The sequence below is a fragment of the Oncorhynchus gorbuscha genome, linkage group LG10 (assembly GCF_021184085.1).
Source record: "Oncorhynchus gorbuscha isolate QuinsamMale2020 ecotype Even-year linkage group LG10, OgorEven_v1.0, whole genome shotgun sequence".
Lineage (NCBI taxonomy): Eukaryota > Metazoa > Chordata > Actinopteri > Salmoniformes > Salmonidae > Oncorhynchus > Oncorhynchus gorbuscha.
Window position 1 is genome coordinate 31191717 of NC_060182.1, and position 20623 is coordinate 31212339.

General features: G+C 46.1%; 1 protein-coding gene across 12 annotated transcripts in view; it reads right to left on the bottom strand.

Annotated features, from left to right (window-relative positions):
- LOC124045867 (ankyrin repeat and SAM domain-containing protein 1A-like) overlaps nt 1–20623 on the bottom strand; it is a 189225-nt gene that overhangs the window by 11953 nt on the left and 156649 nt on the right. For all 12 annotated transcript variants that reach the window (XM_046365621.1, XM_046365619.1, XM_046365617.1 and 9 more), the window contains 5 exons: nt 3450–3548; nt 3203–3349; nt 2663–3079; nt 522–593; nt 233–319 (listed from right to left, as the gene is read on the bottom strand). In XM_046365621.1, the coding sequence (XP_046221577.1) occupies nt 233–319; nt 522–593; nt 2663–3079; nt 3203–3349; nt 3450–3548 (822 nt within the window). The remainder of the gene's footprint in view (nt 1–232; nt 320–521; nt 594–2662; nt 3080–3202; nt 3350–3449; nt 3549–20623) is intronic.

Sequence of the window (20623 nt, forward strand, 5' to 3'; positions counted from 1 at the left end):
GAAGGACTATCTGTCATGTCTATGACTCACTTAATAGACAGGGGTGAAATTTAGTAGGAGGGAGAAGGTTGGGCTGGAACAATGTGACGGGTGTGGTGTGATACTGGGCTGCTTCCTCTGGTGTCTAGCCCCCATGGCTGGGGTGTGTATGAGAGAGACTAGTCTGTCCAGTTGTCAGATATCGCTGTATGGATCAGGCCTAAGGTGAAAAGGGGGCACCCCGTCAACCAACCTTATTGGCCGCATCAATGAACTTCACCCCTTTATAGGTGATGGAGAGGACGATAGTGGGGACCTTCTTCATCTGCTCTGTTGACCTCTGAGCGACAGAGATGTATAGCATGAAAAGGAGAACATTAGCTTGGGTTCCTGTAATCAGGAAAGCACAGGTCCCAATAAAAGAGCAACAGCAGGTACAATGAATCAAATTTAAGACAATACAAGTTGCAACAAAGGGGAGAAAACTCAGCAGATATAAGCTGAAATGTTAGATAACAGTCTCTCTGGAGAAACAGACCTACCCTCATTTTGGCACAGGCATCCTGGGTGGACTCGGTCCCCCGTAGCTCCTTTATGAGCATAGATCCCAGGTACTGGAGAGAGGAGAGGGGAGAGCAGGACATTAATATAGTAGTGCAGAGAGTGGGAGACCATCTGTATTAAAGAAAGCCCTTAGTGAGTTACAACACGAAGAAAGCCCTTAGTGAGTTACAATACGAAGAAAGCCCTTAGTGAGTTACAATACGAAGAAAGCCCTTAGTGAGTTACAACACGAAGAAAGCCCTTAGTGAGTTACAACACGAAGAAAGCCCTTAGTGAGTTACAACACGAAGAAAGCCCTTAGTGAGTTACAACACGAAGAAAGCCCTTAGTGAGCCCTTAGTGAGTTACAACACGAAGAAAGCCCTTAGTGAGTTACAACACGAAGAAAGCCCTTAGTGAGTTACAACAGGAAGAGAGCCCTTAGTGAGTTACAACACGAAGAAAGCCCTTAGTGAGTTACAACACGAAGAAAGCCCTTAGTGAGTTACAACACGAAGAAAGCCCTTAGTGAGTTACAACACGAAGAAAGCCCTTAGTGAGTTACAACACGAAGAAAGCCCTTAGTGAGTTACAACACGAAGAAAGCCCTTAGTGAGTTACAACACGAAGAAAGCCCTTAGTGAGTTACAACACGAAGAAAGCCCTTAGTGAGTTACAACACGAAGAAAGCCCTTAGTGAGTTACAACACGAAGAAAGCCCTTAGTGAGTTACAACAGGAAGAGAGCCCTTAGTGAGTTACAACACGAAGAGAGCCCTTAGTGAGTTACAACACGAAGAAAGCCCTTAGTGAGTTACAACACGAAGAAAGCCCTTAGTGAGTTACAACACGAAGAAAGCCCTTAGTGAGTTACAACACGAAGAAAGCCCTTAGTGAGTTACAACACGAAGAAAGCCCTTAGTGAGTTACAACACGAAGAAAGCCCTTAGTGAGTTACAACACGAAGAAAGCCCTTAGTGAGTTACAACACGAAGAAAGCCCTTAGTGAGTTACAACACGAAGAAAGCCCCTTAGTGAGTTACAACACGAAGAAAGCCCCTTAGTGAGTTACAACACGAAGAAAGCCCTTAGTGAGTTACAACAGGAAGAGAGCCCTTAGTGAGTTACAACACGAAGAGAGCCCTTAGTGAGTTACAACACGAAGAAAGCCCTTAGTGAGTTACAACACGAAGAAAGCCCTTAGTGAGTTACAACACGAAGAAAGCCCTTAGTGAGTTACAACACGAAGAAAGCCCTTAGTGAGTTACAACACGAAGAAAGCCCTTAGTGAGTTACAACACGAAGAAAGCCCTTAGTGAGTTACAACACGAAGAAAGCCCTTAGTGAGTTACAACACGAAGAAAGCCCTTAGTGAGTTACAACACGAAGAAAGCCCTTAGTGAGTTACAACACGAAGAAAGCCCTTAGTGAGTTACAACACGAAGAAAGCCCTTAGTGAGTTACAACACGAAGAAAGCCCTTAGTGAGTTACAACACGAAGAAAGCCCTTAGTGAGTTACAACACGAAGAAAGCCCTTAGTGAGTTACAACAGGAAGAAAGCCCTTAGTGAGTTACAACAGGAAGAAAGCCCTTAGTGAGTTACAACACGAAGAAAGCCCTTAGTGAGTTACAACAGGAAGAAAGCCCTTAGTGAGTTACAACACGAAGAAAGCCCTTAGTGAGTTACAACAGGAAGAAAGCCCTTAGTGAGTTACAACAGGAAGAGAGCCCTTAGTGAGTTACAACAGGAAGAAAGCCCTTAGTGAGTTACAACAGGAAGAGAGCCCTTAGTGAGTTACAACAGGAAGAAAGCCCTTAGTGAGTTACAACAGGAAGAAACGTTACAAAGAAAGCCCTTAGTGAGTTACAACAGGAAGAGAGCCCTTAGTGAGTTACAACAGGAAGAAAGCCCTTAGTGAGTTACAACACGAAGAGAGCCCTTAGTGAGTTACAACAGGAAGAAAGCCCTTAGTGAGTTACAACACGAAGAAAGCCCTTAGTGAGTTACAACAGGAAGAAAGCCCTTAGTGAGTTACAACAGGAAGAAAGCCCTTAGTGAGTTACAACAGGAAGAAAGCCCTTAGTGAGTTACAACACGAAGAAAGCCCTTAGTGAGTTACAACAGGAAGAGAGCCCTTACATTTGCTTCATATCCACAGGATTCAAAGATGAGCTTCTCAGGCTGGTGGTGCCAGTTCTGTACAGGGGTGTAGGGTGCTGCCATGCTGGGGGGTCGCAGGGTCAGACGAGGCTCACGATGCCGCTCCTCATACCTCTCATGTGATCGGTGTCGTTCACTGCGGGAACGGTGGGGGGCCACATCGTATTCGGTGTTGGGCCCCTTCCTCACCCCAGGCTCCCCCAGGGGCAGGATGGGGTCCATGGAGCGGCCCGTATAGGAGTCCATGTGACTGATGGGAGAGGAGGTCTGGGATACCAGGTCCTGACACCTGATCTGGGACAGGCGGGGGGGCTTGACAGGAGGTTCCTCATAAGGCTGCTCTGCCAGCGAGGCGATGATCCGTTTCCTGTGTCCCAGCAGGGAGATCTTCAGCACCTGGAGAGACACAAGTAAACACAACCATAGAGCATGTTGCCATTTAGCACATATGAACTATTCAATTAAATGGCTACTTTGAAATGTTCTCGCTCAAACTACATTTCAGAGAGGCACACTCACGTTGACAATCTCCAGTTCCCACAGGTTCTTGACACAGTCGAGGCTACGATATCCGCTGGACAGGAAGCTGTGTTGGTACTCCTGCAGGCCCAGGAGGTCCAGCCAGGAGGACAGAGAGCTGCTGCCGTCACAGCCTAGGGCCTTCACCTGCAGGGAGAGGCTCACAGTCACACAATAACCCCACACAGTCAGGGCCAGTCACACTAACTAGTAGAGCTATAATGCTGCAAGGGTGCCATGGGGGAACCTTAGGTAGGGATCGAGCTGCATGCAGGATCTTCCTCCGATGTCCTGGGTCTGTGATGCCTATCTCCCTCAGGTCCTGCTCCTCCATCACATTACTACCCTGTAACAGAGAGAGAGGAAGTTCAGGTTAGAATGACATACATCACAATGATCCTATCGACATGGTCTCAATGTCGCCATAACGCCAGGCTTAGCTGCAGACAAGGAATTTGATAACACAATGATTCATTCAATGGAGGTAGTGGTTTTCTCCATATAATCAATGGAAATCTAATGCATCATTTTAGTGTTGGAGGGCTTTTAGGTTAAATCTAACACAATAAAACGGGACTAAGACAAAGACCCAACATATGGGTGGTTATTGATCTACCTGCCCAGAAGCTGTCATTGAGGAATGAAGGGGTCAATTCCTCTGGGGTGTCAAGAACTTTGACCCTCCTCTCCCATAGAGTTCACATACTGTACAGTAATAAACGTCAATACATGAAATGAAATGTAATTTAAGTGTCTGCCGTATTCTGTCTTTGTTCTTGTTTCCTTATTAGGATGCCGGTGGGCGGAGTTGAGAGGGTCGTCAGCTACATGGGAAACACCTGGGCCAGGTGTCTCCCAGGATAAATAGACCTCTTCAACATTCATGGAGGAGACTCTCTCCATGCAGACACCTGTTGTAGATTGTGGTGTGGTTCTTGGTGGCCTTTTGTTTGTGTGCTTTGGCACCTTTCAACACCCTGCATTATCACATTCATGCATGCAAAACACTCACTTACACTACGGACTACTGATTACACACACCATTGGATATTTTCCTTAGTTGCTTTAGTTAATAAATATATCTTTTGTTACTCCTTATCTCCACGTTGTCTCCCTTTGTTACGGGCTTTGAGCCGGTTCGTGACAAGTGGGGGCTCATCCGGGATCTTTGAACTATTGGTTTGGGAGACCGTGGAGGTACGTGTTTAGTTTGAATATGGTGTTTGAGTGTGATCGGCCCAGTATTGGTTGCCTTTGTTGTTTGGTTTGTGTGCTGCGTTGGAGAGAGTATAATGGTTAGTTTCCAGGCCCTGCCTAGCCTGAACTCTTGTTCTACTTTCTGTTGGGACGTCAGTCTGAAGTGAGTAATCTGCTGTGTACCTCGGTGGGAGATTTGGGTAGGGTAGTGGAACTTGCTACCCGGAGCTATAGCCTTTTTCCCCTGATAGGTTTAGCGACGTGTTTCATTTTTTGGAATATGTTGGGCATGGTTAATGTTTGTTATTTTTGTGTGGTGTCTGTGGACTGAGCAGTTGTCTCGGGGGCACATCCGTGGCTTGGTGGAATTTGCCAGCATGCTGGGGAGTTCTATTTCCTTGCCAGCGGGCTACAGTGCGTAAATTCCCACCGCAAATCTGCACGAAGACTAGGGTTGAGTTATTGTAGGTTTTGGGGAAGCTCCATATCTCATCTCTCTTCTGTGGTGCTCAGGGTGATTGTCAATTCTCGGGTTGTGTTCTGGTGTGCTCAGCAGAAGGGAAGAGCGAGAATTGTTTTTTGTGTGATTATGGCGTCTTATGTAGATAAGTTAATTCGCTCTCCATCAGAGGAATTGTTAGATTTAGGTACTAAAGAACAGCTGTTGAAGGTCGCGGAACACTACAAGGTTGAGATTAGTGATAAACGTCTAAAGAATTCTATTAGGTTGATATTGAAAGCCAATCTGATGGAGAGTGGTATTCTTGAAGTTACCACCGGGCCAGCCTCTGCTGAGGATTTGTTGTCTCCCCATAACGTTACAATGGCCATTCCATCGGTTAGTCCTAGTAGCCTTCTTTTTGAACAGCAGAAAGAACTGCTTTTGTTACAGCTAGAGCATGATCGTGAGAAGCTAGAGCATGATCGGCAGCATGATCGTGAGAAGCTAGAGCATGATCGTGTGAAATATGAAAAGGAATTGGCATTTAAACAAGATATGGAGCGTGCTAAAATCAAGTTGCAACAAGAACGTATAGAGTTGGTTAGGGAAGGAAAGATCTCAGGGGAGAGTTTGTTTTGGGAAGGTGACCCAGATTTACCTAGGGGTAGTTCCGCTTTTGGTCGTGCCCCAGAGACATTTGATATTGTTGGGAACTTGCGGTTATTGCCTCGGTTTAATGAAAGGGACCCCGAGACATTCTTTTCGTTGTTTGAGCGGGTTGCTGACGCTAGGAGTTGGCCTGATTCTGACCGCACTTTAATGTTGCAGTGTGTGCTGACTGGTAAAGCGCAGGAAGCATATTCAGCTCTTAGTGTACACGACAGTGCCAGTTATGATAAAGTTAAAACAGCTGTGTTACAGATTTATGAATTGGTCCCTGAGGCTTACCGCCAACGATTTAGAACTTTAAAAAGGGACGATAACCAGACTCATGTTGAGTTTGCGCGACAGTTATCTTTACAGTTTAATCGCTGGTGTTCTGCCTCTGCAGTTGTGACTTTCCAAGGGCTGTGTGATCTGATTATGTTAGAGCAATTTAAGGACACAATTCCTGATCGTATTGCCACTTATATTAATGAACAGAAAGTAAAGAATGTTGCTGAAGCTGCGGTTTTGGCGGACGAGTATGTGTTGACTCACAAAAGTGTCTTTGCAAAACCCCGTATTCGGAAAGAGTGGGGGTGTTCGGATAGATTTGGGCTTCGCTCACCGAGATACTTTGATTCTCGGGCAGAGTTCTATTCAACTAGGGTTGAACCTGACTCCCATGGTAAGGCTGACTTTGGGCAGGAGTGTCACTACTGTCAAGGTTCAGGTCATTGGAAAACGAATGTCCACTTCTCAGGTCAAAGGGTGCTTACGCTAAATCTAAGCCTGCTGCGTTAGCTGCACCTGTTCCACATCAGTTCATTCTTGACTCATTTCCTCAGGCCCAGGAGAATGTGAAAGTCCATATTGATCCAGACTATTTACCTTTCATTACAGAAGGTTTTGTGTCTATGTTAGGAAGTAAAGACCTAGTGCCAGTGAAGATCCTGAGAGACACAGGTGCCTCTGAATCATTTGTGTTGGAGTCTGTGTTACCCTTTTCTGCTGAGACTGATTCGGGGAATAGTGTTCTAATTAGGGAATAGGTTTGAACACTCTGTCAGTTCCATTGCATAAACTGATGTTGGATTGTGGGCTGGTGAAGGGTGAAGTTGTTGTGGGGGTGCGTCCTTCGTTGCCTATTGAGGGTATCGACGTTATCCTTGGGAATAACTTAGCAGGTGAGCGGGTATGGCCAGTTGTGTTTCCATCTCTAGTGGTTTCCACTAAGCCGTCATTTGTTGGGATTCCTGATGAGAGTGTACAGAGTTTCCCAGAGGTGTTCTCTGCGTGTGCAGTGACACGTTCTATGAGCCGTGGCGAACTAGTCACTGCGCCGACTAATGATAATAATACAAAGTATGTCACTGTTTTCCCTGTTATCCCGTTATCTGTAACCCGCTCAGATCTAATCAATGCTCAACGGGATGACCCCACGTTGGAAGAGTTGCGTGATCAAATTGTGCCTATAGAACAGTTGGGAGATGTCGCCCATGGCTATTTTCTCCAAGAGGATGTCCTGATGAGAAAGTGGGTGTCTCATGATAGTGTTTTTCTGGGGAGGCAATTAGTCAGGTTGTTGTACCAGTTAAGCTTCGTGAGTTGGTGTTGGAAACTTCTCACAGTGACGTTGCTGGACATATGGGGGTGAGGAAAACCTACAATCGCATATTAAGACATTTCTTTTGGCCTAGATTAAAGAGGGATGTTTCTGATTTTATCAAAACTTGTCACACCTGTCAATTAACTGGTAAGCCTAATCAAGCTATTAAACCAGTACCATTGTTTCCTATTCCTGTACTCAGCCAACCTTTTGAGTATCTAATTATTGACTGTGTGGGTCCTCTGCCTCATTCTAAAAAGGGTAGCAGTTACCTGTTCACTGTGATGTGTCAGACCACTAGGTTTCCTGCTGCCTATCCTCTCCGATCTATCACGACTAAATCGGTGTTAAAAGCTTTGACTCAGTTTCTCTCATTGTTTGGAATCCCTAAGGTCATTCAGAGTGATCAAGGATCTAATTTTACCTCTAATCTGTTTGGTCAGGTTCTTCAACAGCTCCATATTAAACACAATGTGTCTAGCGCCTATCACGCGCAAAGTCAAGGAGCACTGGAACGTTTCCATCAAACACTTAAGTCTTTGTTGAGAGCTTATTGTACTGAGATGGATAAGGATTGGGAGGAGGGGTTGCCTTGGTTACTGTTAGCCGCTAGGGAAGTTTCACAGGAGAGCACAGGTTTCAGTCCAAATGACCTTGTGTTTGGACATAGGGTGCGTGGACTTTTATCTGTTCTCCAGGATGACTGGAAGTCTCCCGAGCCTCCTCAGTCCCTGTGTTCGTATGTGTGTGATTTCCGGCGACGGCTGTATGCCGCTGGTGAAATGGCTAAAGAGAAGTTATCATCTTCACAGGATAGGATGAAGGGCATATTTGATCGCCGAACTGAGCCTCGTCACTTTAGTCCAGGTGACCAGGTTCTTGCTCTGCTGCCAATTGTTGGTTCTCCTTTTCAAGCCAAGTTTCAAGGTCCATATACAGTGGTGCGCCAGTACACTGAGCAAAATTATCTAGTTGCCACTCCAGAACGGAGGAAAGCACACCAGCTGTGCCATGTAAATCTGTTAAAACCCTATTATGCACGTTCCTCTGAGACTGAACAGTGGGATTCTACAGAGGACGGTAAACCTGTTCTTTTGGCTGATACCGTTGTTTCCTTGGGTTCTTGTCGTGCTAGATCTGTGCATGAGGAGGAAGATGTTCCTGGTCCTGACGATTGTATATTGCAGGGTAGATTGAAAAATTCAGAAACACTGGATATTTTAGACAGTCTTCTCACTCACCTACCTGTTGATGAGCGGAAAGAGATGGTTGGTCTGATTCAGAGATTTCCAGGTTTATTTTCTGATACACCTACACGTACAAACTTAATAGAACATGATATTGACATTGGAGGTGCTGACCCCATTCGTCAGCGGTTCTATAGAGTTTCTTCAGAGAAACTACGTTGTCTGGATGCTGAGGTCAAGTACATGCTGGAGAGTAAGATAGCAGAGCCTTCTTTCTCCAGTTGGGCTTCTCCCTGTATCTTGGTCAGTAAACCGGATGGAACAAACCGTTTTTGTACGGACTACCGTAAGGTAAACAGTGTCACAAAGCCAGATTCATTTCCTCTTCCTCGGATGGAGGACTGTGTTGATCAAGTCGGTGCAGCTAAGTTTGTGAGCAAATTTGACCTGTTAAAAGGCTATTGGCAGGTGCCACTGACGAGTAGGGCACGTGAAATCTCTGCCTTTATTACACCCTTTGGTCTGTACTCGTATTCAGTTATGAGTTTCGGTCTGCGCAATGCACCTGCCACTTTTCAGCGACTTATGAACAGGGTTGTCGCCGGTCTGACCGGGTGCGCTGTTTATTTGGACGATGTAGTGATCTATGCAGATACTTGGGAAGAACATCTGTCCCGTATTCAAGCCTTGTTTGAACGTCTGGCTGCAGGTCGCCTCACAATCAATCTGGCAAAATGTGAGTTTGCTCAGGCGACCGTTACATACCTTGGAAAAGTGGTTGGGCAGGGTGAAGTGCGTCCTGTTCGGGCTAAAGTGGTGGCTATTGATGCTTTTCCACCACCAACTACTAAAAAGGAACTGATGCGTTTCTTGGGCATGATTGGTTATTACCGTAGTTTTTGTAATAACTTCTCTACTGTGGTCGCTCCCTTGACAGATATGCTGAAAGCTAAGGCTGTTTACGTTTGGTCTACTCGTTGTCAACACGCTTTTGAAGATTCAAAGAGGTTGCTTACCTCAACTCCAGTGCTGGCTGCTCCTCGCATGGATTTGTCATTTACCTTGCAGGTGGATGCTAGTCATGTGGGGGCAGGTGCAGTTTTGCTGCAAGCAGATGTGTCTGGGATTGAGAAGCCTGTTAGTTTCTTTTCTAAAAAGTTTAACGATTATCAGTTGAACTATTCGGTTATTGAAAAGGAAGCGCTAGCACTCATTTGGGCGCTACAACACTTCGAAGTGTATGTCGGGTCGGGGGGTAGTACCTATTGTGGTCTACACCGACCATAACCCCCTCACTTTTTTGAGGTCCATGATGTGTCCAAACCAGAGGATAATGCGATGGTGTTTATTTTTACAATCATTCCATCTCGATGTGAGGCACATCCGGGGGACTGAAAACGTGATTGCTGATGCGCTCTCTCGTGCGCCCTGTTCCTAATGTTTACGTGACTAACCATTGTTTCGTATTGTCATGTTCTCTCTGTCCTGTCTGCTCCCTCCTGGTCTTGTTTTCTTTCCTCTTAAATGTTGCTTCCTGTGCGAAGGTTGCTGAGGTCTGGGGAGGAGGTTGGCTGGGGCAAATTGTAAGTGTGAACACGTAAACCCTCATCAATTTGGGGCACAGAGGCCTGTGTCAATTTGGGGCGCAGAGGCCTGTGTCAATTTGGGGCGCAGAGGCCTGTGTCAATTTGGGACGCAGAGGCCTGTGTCAATTTGGGACGCAGAGGCCTGTGTCAATTTGGGACGCAGAGGCCTGTGTCAATTTGGGACGCAGAGGCCTGTGTCAATTTGGGACGCAGAGGCCTGTGTCAATTTGGGACGCAGAGGCCTGTGTCAATTTGGGACGCAGAGGCCTGTGTCAATTTGGGACGCGGGAGGCTGGTATGTTGTTCCGGGGTCCTTGTTGGTCCCCGGTTTTATGGGGGGAATGTGACGACCCTCCCACTCTGTCTGCCGTATTCTGTCTTTGTTCTTGTTTCCTTATTAGGATGCCGGTGGGCGGAGTTGAGAGGGTCGTCAGCTACATGGGAAACACCTGGGCCAGGTGTCTCCCAGGATAAATAGACCTCTTCAACATTCATGGAGGAGACTCTCTCCATGCAGACACCTGTTGTAGATTGTGGTGTGGTTCTTGGTGGCCTTTTGTTTGTGTGCTTTGGCACCTTTCAACACCCTGCATTATCACATTCATGCATGCAAAACACTCACTTACACTACGGACTACTGATTACACACACCATTGGATATTTTGTCACGAACCGGCTCAAAGCCCGTAACAAAGGGAGACAACGTGGAGATAAGGAGTAACAAAAGATATATTTATTAACTAAAGCAACTAAGGAAAATATCCAATGGTGTGTGTAATCAGTAGTCCGTAGTGTAAGTGAGTGTTTTGCATGCATGAATGTGATAATGCAGGGTGTTGAAAGGTGCCAAAGCACACAAACAAAAGGCCACCAAGAACCACACCACAATCTACAACAGGTGTCTGCATGGAGAGAGTCTCCTCCATGAATGTTGAAGAGGTCTATTTATCCTGGGAGACACCTGGCCCAGGTGTTTCCCATGTAGCTGACGACCCTCTCAACTCCGCCCACCGGCATCCTAATAAGGAAACAAGAACAAAGACAGAATACGGCAGACAGAGTGGGAGGGTCGTCACAGGGAGGGAGGGAGACAGGCATTAGAAAGGGGTGAGGGTGGGCCAATACCATCTACAGTCCCACACAATACCATCTCCAAGGCTGGCACAGCCAGGCAGGAGCAACGGATCGCTAATCAATGGATCAATCAGGGAATGGCAGGACAGCAGGGTGAAGGGGACTGAAAGGAGCCTCCCTCCACCGAGTGCCACCGATCGGGGTCACTCGATGGGTCCATCATCCATTGGTCTGAAGAGGAATCATTTGCCATTAGTCAAATGACCAATTAGCTAGGTGAGGTACTGTACGCACTGTGCATTAAGTTGCTCAAAATCTGCTACTGTACGAGCATCAACTTGGGAGGTGACACACACTTCGGATCATCTGCAGTGTTGTGTATGAGCCCTGTGTTAATCCCACCATGAGAGCAGAGTCAAAGGGATGGAAAGATGGAGGGATGGAGAGGGGAGGGAAATTGGGAGATGGATAGGAGGGAGGGGTCGTCAGTGTGTGTGCCTATGGCACAGTGGAATCTACACGGGGTGAAATGAGTCATGAAGACAAACGGCTGCTGAGTGGACTGCTGTTCCCTGTGGCTCAGCCATGGCAGGGAGGCAGGCACATAGGGACTGACTGTGCATATAACTGTGTGCGTGTGCACTTTCTTTTGGCTCTACTGTATTAACCTGAGCGTGTGTAAAGATCATGCCTCGGGTATTATCCACTCTGTTAGGATTATGTATGTGTTAATGAGAGATAGGCAAATGGGAGAACAAGGGGAGAGAGGGAGAGAGAGAAGATGGAGGGAGATAAAGAGAGAAGGAGAAAAGAGAGGGAGAGAAAGAGTGAGGGAGAGAATGAAAGAGAGAGGGAGAGAAAGAGAGAGAAGAGCCATAAGGGAGAGGCCATCAAATTATTATTATTATTATTATTTTATTTATTTTATCAGGGACAAAGAAAAATGTTTCCTTTATTCATCTAATAACTCATAGTGGAATGATGGCTCGGAGCACACCTACACTCAGACCTGAACGGATCAATTCATGAATCTCTCTCCAGCTGATGATGAAGTGGAATGAAGCGAGAGCAGAGCTGCCCACACCATCTAGATGTGGAGTGTTTAGAGTACACCGCTGATGCTGTGTTTGGAATGCTAAAGGAGGAGCAGCTACCGCTCACATCAGCACCAGGATTCAATAACGTTACACAGGTGCAGTATACCAAAGACCTCTATGGAACACGTACTGCCACAGATTGGTATACTGCTAATGCTGGGCCAGGGAGTCAGTGAGTGGCAAAATGCTCCAAGCCAATGGTAAATAATACTACATGTCAGTTTATTTTCCAATGAGGCCATATGAGGATCCAAAATGTAAAGGGGGAGTTATTCAACTGAGTGATAGCATAATGTTGTTCTCAATACATGGGTTGGTTGTTAGTCTACATTTGCACAATGAGCACTCGTTGTTTCTCAAATACATTGTTACAGACGGCTCTAAAGAACCTAAACTGGACTTGGGGCAAACTGGAAAATGCATATCCTGGTTCTGCACTTATTGTAGCTGGTGACTTTAATAAAGGAAATCTGAAGAAAACACGAGCAAAGTTGGGGTCAGAGGCTGCCATACATGTCGATACAGAGCTGATTTCTAGGACTAACACAGTAACACACAATCCCTCATCCCTGGCTGACTGCATTTCTCTGATCCTGACACACATACTGTACTAAAACCGCTCTGACAACTCCCCACATCTACCCCAGTTACCACGGAGACTAGAGGAGTGCCCTTGCCTCAATGACAAAGGAACCTTGAAGGGGATTATCCAATTCCTAATAAAAGGCAATTAAGTGGATGAAATTCTCCAACTGCCTGATATGAGACAAAATCCAACATTCACCTCCACCTTCCCCTGTATAAAGCTTATTCTAATCCCTTCATCCATGGCCTCAAACTGCAGGAGAACTTGTGATCAACAGTCTCAGACTCAAATGACTAGGAACTCTACGGGGTAATCTCATTAAAGCCCTTTGACTAATGTTTTCTCTTTGCAGGTTATAGTAAGAATACGTTACTGTCTGCAGCATAGGGGACTGAACCATTAAAGTAGCATGTGAGTGAGCGTGGGTGTTTGTAAATCAGTAACCTGTACATCAAATGAGATCGACACAAAATGATCAAAACTGATTGATTCATCTCAGGAATGCAACACATTTTTAGAACAATTGCCAAGGGTGAGTAAAGGGAAGCTAGACAGCCCTTTTTGCTATTGATAAGCTTCAGTGAATGGGGAAATTAGATAGAATGCCAGAGGAATCTAAAATGGTGGCTAAAATGGTGATAAAGGACATCTTAGATTACACCACCAGTGAACAGAAATCAATTCAACAATTGAAAAGTCCTCGAAAAGTTATAAAACTCCTGAAGAATTACCTCGCTTTTTAACTATACAGAGACTTCAAGGACCAGCTGTACAGGAACCTACATGATTTTACCCCAATTACACAATGCCTTCAAAAACGGTCCTTGCTAACCTCTGTTACAACATATAATGTACCTAATGGATCAAACTGTTGTTTTCCTGTCATAGTTCGTCCTCCGTTACATAACATCTCAGTAAAGCTCTTCACCCTCTGCTCTCCCTTGCACTTCATTAGAATTCTGCTTCCTCTCTGCTTGGATTGTTCTGCCTAGCGTTACACCTGAGGGGCATGACTGCTCCAGACCAATTGTTCACTCTCAGAAGCAGGGTCATGAGCTTGGGGGACTGAGACAGTTAGCCTGGCTATGGACTAGCCCACCTACAGTTTGTTATGCCAACTAAATCATCAAATGACTGGAGGGGCATCAAAGGTGTGGTGTTTGTGTCGGGGTATGTATGCAGATTGTTTGTGTCGGGGTATGTATGCAGATTGTTTGTGTCGGGGTATGTATGCAGATTGTTTGTGTCGGGGTATGTATGCAGATTGTTTGTGTCGGGGTATGTATGCAGATTGTTTGTGTCGGGGTATGTATGAAGATTGTTTGTGTCGGGGTATGTATGCAGATTGTTTGTGTCGGGGTATGTATGCAGATTGTTTGTGTCGGGGTATGTATGCAGATTGTTTGTGTCGGGGTATGTATGCAGATTGTTTGTGTCGGGGTATGTATGCAGATTGTTTGTGTCGGGGTATGTATGCAGATTGTTTGTGTCGGGGTATGTATGCAGATTGTTTGTGTCGGGGTATGTATGCAGATTGTTTGTGTCGGGGTATGTATGCAGATTGTTTGTGTCGGGGTATGTATGCAGATTGTTTGTGTCGGGTATGTATGCAGATTGTTTGTGTCGGGGTATGTATGCAGATTGTTTGTGTCGGGGTATGTATGCAGATTGTTTGTGTCGGGGTATGTATGCAGATTGTTTGTGTCGGGGTATGTATGCAGATTGTTTGTGTCGGGGTATGTATGAAGATTGTTTGTGTCGGGGTATGTATGCAGATTGTTTGTGTCGGGGTATGTATGCAGATTGTTTGTGTCGGGGTATGTATGCAGATTGTTACAATGTCCATTCGTTTTGACAAATGGACGTCAACAAAATAACTTACGACTTTGAGCTAGTCCTTTTTAGAATGTCTAAATGCACACAATAACAATGTAAACATCCCGTAGGCCCGTCCTCCGCTCTCCTTGAGTTGATTAGGCATGGCAGGTAGTCTGTCCTGCCATTACCATATTACCATTACCTAGTCATCAGAGGCTGCAGTGTGTTCCTTACGTGACCGATTTGTGCCTAGAGAACGAACAAACAGAAGAGATGAAGAGAGAGAGGGAGACTGGACTGTGAGGATCACACAGGTTGGCGTATTCACAGAGGAAGACTGGCTGGCTGGCTGGCTGGCTGGCTGGCTGGCTGGTTGGCTGGCTGGTTGGCTGCACCACTCCTCTGGTGTTGCTCATTGCCATCATTGTGATGTTTGATTACAAGCCGAGCAGCAGTCTAAGTCTCTTCCCTGGGCAATCATTACCGCTACTGTGTATGCCTGCGACGACTCTGCTGACCTCAGAGACTTCAAAGGATATTCATTCCTTTTGACTGCTGTGATGAACACGCGCTCTACTGCTGTGAAGGCTCACCAACAAAGATTGAGACGTTGTGAACGCCAACTCAGTGTTGTTTCCCTCACAGTAGCACCTGCCACTAGTAAAATGCACTTTGAGTTAGACTAGTAATTTATGTACAAAGAGGAAGTGTCGTTCTTCGCGACAGGCATTACCCGTTTAACTGTCAGCATACAGAGTAGAGAGAGTCTTAGAAGGGATGCTTGCCTCTTCCACTCATTCCCTCTGGGTCAATAGAGAAACGCATCTCATTCATTTTATAAAGGGCTTCTCCTTCGCTTGTGTCCGACAACACAATACAATCACTGTTATCGTATTGATTTTGGTGGTGGGCGCGGCCAAGGAGAGATCACAGTACTTTGCCTGCTGGAATAAATTGAGTTTAATTAGGAACTGTCAAGGCTGCTCTGTAGACCACACATCACAACACTCCAACACGAACTCACCCCATAACCAAGGGTAAAAGCTTCAGATGGCGACGATCTTTTCAATTCTACATTTATTTTTGTGCAGTCAGTATGATTTGAAGGGGGGAAGGGGGGGGAAATTGTCATTTCATTTTCTGACAGCACATACGTTGAGTAGCTGAACCTAAAATCGGAGTTGTTGAACAGCTGGCAAAGCAGTCTTCGTAATCAAACTTCACTCTATTAGGCATCTTAAGACTGACATTTTTAGAGTGTGTGATGTTTGTGTCCCCCCTGGCCGACATGTGGCGCTCAGTGCTGGGAAGGTTTATTAATGAGAGGGGTGTATGAAGTGCTTATGTGCAGCTATCACAACCTACTGCTAATGGGCCAGAAGTCCAGGGATCAATATAAATACATGTATCTGCCTGCTAAGTACAGTTTTCATTACTTCTGGTGAAGAATATCAACTTCCTTCCAAATTAGGTGAAAATTACAGGCCCAGTACAGCTGGCAAGAGCCGACAAACATACACATTGTTTCCCAGACAGAGACCCGAAGAAGACCTTGGAATACACACAAAGACACCCTGACTGATGATTTGTGCACATCAGATATCCATAGTGCATAGGGAGGGATGTAGAGTCACTGGTGCTTAGCATGCATGAAATGGCACTTGTTGTAGAGCCAATACAGCCGCACCGCCGAGCAAATATATTACATTTATTTATATGGGTCTCAAGCTTGAAATGCTTGATTGATTACAAACCAATCCACCCACGTCTGAGAGAATGTACTGAGTCCTGCGGGTGGGAGCACTTTGGAAAGTAACAACAAGGAACTTCTGATTTGGAGGCACACATTGAGAACCCTTAAAACGGTCACCCATTTACTGAAATAGCTGACAATAAGAAATGTTACAAAATGGTTACTGCTTTTGTCCAAATCCCTCCTACAGAATGGAGCAAAACAGGTGGTCTGAGCCCAGGAAAATAGATAGGAAATTGTCAGTGCCGAGAATTGCCAGAAAGAGGAGGAATAAAATGAGGGGATAAGGGAGGAGTGAGGAAGGCAGGGAGGGAGAGAAGAGGAGACCGACAGAGCTTCAAGTCAGAGAATTTAACACAGGTTTTGATGTCAAGAGAGGGTGGGATGAAGAGAAAAGTTGACTAATCTGAGCCCAAAACCTGTCACCCCTTCCCAACACCACATCCTTCCCCCAAGCTCCAGAGTCTGTGCAGAGACCCAGAGAAATACACCAATAAGGAGGTGTGAGAGAGCAGCCCTCTAAAAATCACACTGGAGAATGTTGTGCAATTTGCCTGCCTATGCTGAATATGCTCCCATGATGCAACAGTTCATTAAAGATAATCATAGCAGGTGCATGGTAATGTAGTGTATCCACTCTGACACAGCTGCTCCATTCAGCCATCAAACCAAAGTGCCAATATAGACAAGGCCAAGGCTGGGAATCATGAACCCAGGCCAAACGGCACATGGTCAGGCTGTTGTCTCTGAGGTTGTGGTTAAGCCACGGGTGAATTTGATCCACTCTTGTGTGACAAGATCAGAGACAAAGAAAAACCACTGAGGGAGGATAGAAATGAACAGGAAATTGAACGAGAGAGAACAAGGGTAGGCGGTCTTTTCCGTCGACTCACTTCGGCTACAATTTATGACCGTCCCTCACGTAAATCACTGTAACCACAGCAGACAATCAACACTTCCCATTGACCTTCACTGTCTGGAGAAGAGAGTAAAGACATTGGAACCAGAAAGTGCTGTGACTGCATCCCTTCACCAACACTCTGCTAAAACCGGTAGGTAATGCATCATCTCCCCTCTACGTAGGGAAGGACACATTCAGCACCTGTGACTGTATCCCTTCACCAACACTCTGCTAAAACCGGTAGGTAATGCATCATGTCCCCTCTACGTAGGGAAGGACACACTCAGCACCTGTGACTGTATCCCTTCACCAACACTCTGCTAAAACCGGTAGGTAATGCATCATGTCCCCTCTACGTAGGGAAGGACACACTCAGCACCTGTGACTGTATCCCCTCACCAACACTCTGCTAAAACCGGTAGGTAATGCATCATGTCCTCTCTACGTAGGGAAGGACACATTCAGCACCTGTGACTTTATCCCTTCACCAACACTCTGCTAAAACCGGTAGGTAATGCATCATGTCCCCTCTACGTAGGGAAGGACACACTCAGCACCTGTGACTTTATCCCTTCACCAACACTCTGCTAAAACCGGTAGGTAATGCATCATCTCCCCTCTACGTAGGGAAGGACACATTCAGCACCTGTGACTGTATCCCTTCACCAACACTCTGCTAAAACCGGTAGGTAATGCATCATGTCCCCTCTACGTAGGGAAGGACACACTCAGCACCTGTGACTGTATCCCTTCACCAACACTCTGCTAAAACCGGTAGGTAATGCATCATCTCCCCTCTACGTAGGGAAGGACACATTCAGCACCTGTGACTGTATCCCTTCACCAACACTCTGCTAAAACCGGTAGGTAATGCATCATGTCCCCTCTACGTAGGGAAGGACACACTCAGCACCTGTGACTGTATCCCTTCACCAACACTCTGCTAAAACCGGTAGGTAATGCATCATGTCCTCTCTACGTAGGGAAGGACACATTCAGCACCTGTGACTGTATCCCTTCACCAACACTCTGCTAAAACCGGTAGGTAATGCATCATGTCCCCTCTACGTAGGGAAGGACACACTCAGCACCTGTGACTGTATCCCTTCACCAACACTCTGCTAAAACCGGTAGGTAATGCATCATGTCCTCTCTACGTAGGGAAGGACACACTCAGCACCTGTGACTTTATCCCTTCACCAACACTCTGCTAAAACCGGTAGGTAATGCATCATGTCCTCTCTACGTAGGGAAGGACACACTCAGCACCTGTGACTTTATCCCTTCACCAACACTCTGCTAAAACCGGTAGGTAATGCATCATGTCCCCTCTACGTACGGAAGGACACATTCAGCACCTGTGACTGTATCCCTTCACCAACACTCTGCTAAAACCGGTAGGTAATGCATCATGTCCCCTCTACGTACGGAAGGACACATTCAGCACCTGTGACTGTATCCCTTCACCAACACTCTGCTAAAACCGGTAGGTAATGCATCATCTCCCCTCTACGTAGGGAAGGACACATTCAGCACCTGTGACTGTATCCCTTCACCAACACTCTGCTAAAACCGGTAGGTAATGCATCATGTCCTCTCTACGTAGGGAAGGACACACTCAGCACCTGTGACTGTATCCCTTCACCAACACTCTGCTAAAACCGGTAGGTAATGCATCATCTCCCCTCTACGTAGGGAAGGACACACTCAGCACCTGTGACTGCATCCCTTCACCAACACTCTGCTAAAACCGGTAGGTAATGCATCATGTCCTCTCTACGTAGGGAAGGACACATTCAGCACCTGTGACTGTAGATATTTTAAGGGGGAAGCACGGACACACACACACACTCACCACACTCATCTGAGAGTGAAATGAATGTTTCAGGGAGGTGTGTGTGAGTGTGTGTGTGTGAGTGTGTGTACATGTTTTCCTACCTTATCAGGACCACAATGTTCTGACAAGTCACCAGAATGTCTGGACAAGGTAAGAAAACATCAAGTCTGGACATTTTTCCATGTGCCCAAATTTGTTCAAATGCTATTTTAGACTTACTTGTTAGGTTTATAGGATTTTAAACGGGAATCCATTTGACTCGCCCAAAAAATCCTGAAAATTCACAAAAACAAAGCTGTGTGTGTGTGTAGGTACAGCGGTAAGCCTTGGTGAGATGGGACAACACTGCCCACTAATTTACACCTTGCAGCCCACTCCCCTGCCAGGCCAGCTGGGACCTCCATCCTCCCCTGCATCAATACCCCCTGAAAACAACAACGCAGCACATTGGGGGCTGGATAACCCCCGTCGGCCCGGCAACACCAGCCCGACGGTTATTGAGATAGTTATATTACGGTGAGGCAGCAGCTGGTACTCAGGCAGCCAATTGATTGCGAGTGAACGAATTTGAGACAGTGCCGGGAATTGGCTGAGCAGCTGTAAGGTGAGAGTGTGGTAGGAGGTAAATGGTGATCCCAACAGCAATAATGACATAAAACACATAACTACTGACAGCAGGGTGATAACACTGGTCATGTAAAACCTGGGCATAGGCTGAATAGGTTTGGTGTGCACTGTGTAGCTTTCTGTTCCGTTAACACAGAGCCTTGAAAATATTTGACAGTAATTTATTCAAGGCATTCGTGACTGACTGTCAGCGTGTGCGTTTGATAGAAAGGGAGCCTAGGGAGTTCACTGGTCTTTTCATCTTTAAAGGCTTTGGTTTAATTGCGCTTACAGAGGTATTTAGAGCCGCTGGCCCAGTAAACAGGAACATCACATTATTGGGATGTGATGCCAATGCCCTCTGTCACCACCAGTCGGGTGAACATCATCTAATCAGACAGCCACTGAGTGGAGGGGCACCAATAAATCTAATCAACATCCAGCCTGTTACAGGCATCAAACCAACCAACCGGTACAGTCCTGTCAGGAGGGCTAAAGGCCTACCTTTCTGAGATGAATGTTGTTGATGTCATCGAAGCAGGTCATTTAATGTACATGGCAAATTGGATGGAATGTTCGCTACATAAACAAACACAATTTTTCTAATATTTTCAAAGAAAAGCTTCATCATCATGCAATTCAGGCATAACCTTTGTGATTGAACAAAAGGCAATATTTCAAAAAGCTTGCATGTGAATGGCATATCTGAAAAAGACATCACACACGGACGGACAGGACCCCTTGAGGACACACGGACGGACAGGACCCCTTGAGGACACACGGACGGACAGGACCCCTTGAGGACACACGGACGGACAGGACCCCTTGAGGACCTGGGTCTTAATGCAGAGAGGAGAATCACAGAGGTGTGATTGAATGAAAGGAGGAGGCAGGAATCTCAGGGGGGTTTAAGTAAATTGGAATTTACAGGGAAAGCTAATGGGATCTGCTAAGGCTAACGGATGGCTGCAACGATATTAGATTAATACCCACTGAAGGAGGAGAAGGAGAAGAGTGATTCTCTGACTATGAAAGTAGGTAGGCAGGTAGAACAAAATAAAAGAGAATTACAGAAGATGAATGACA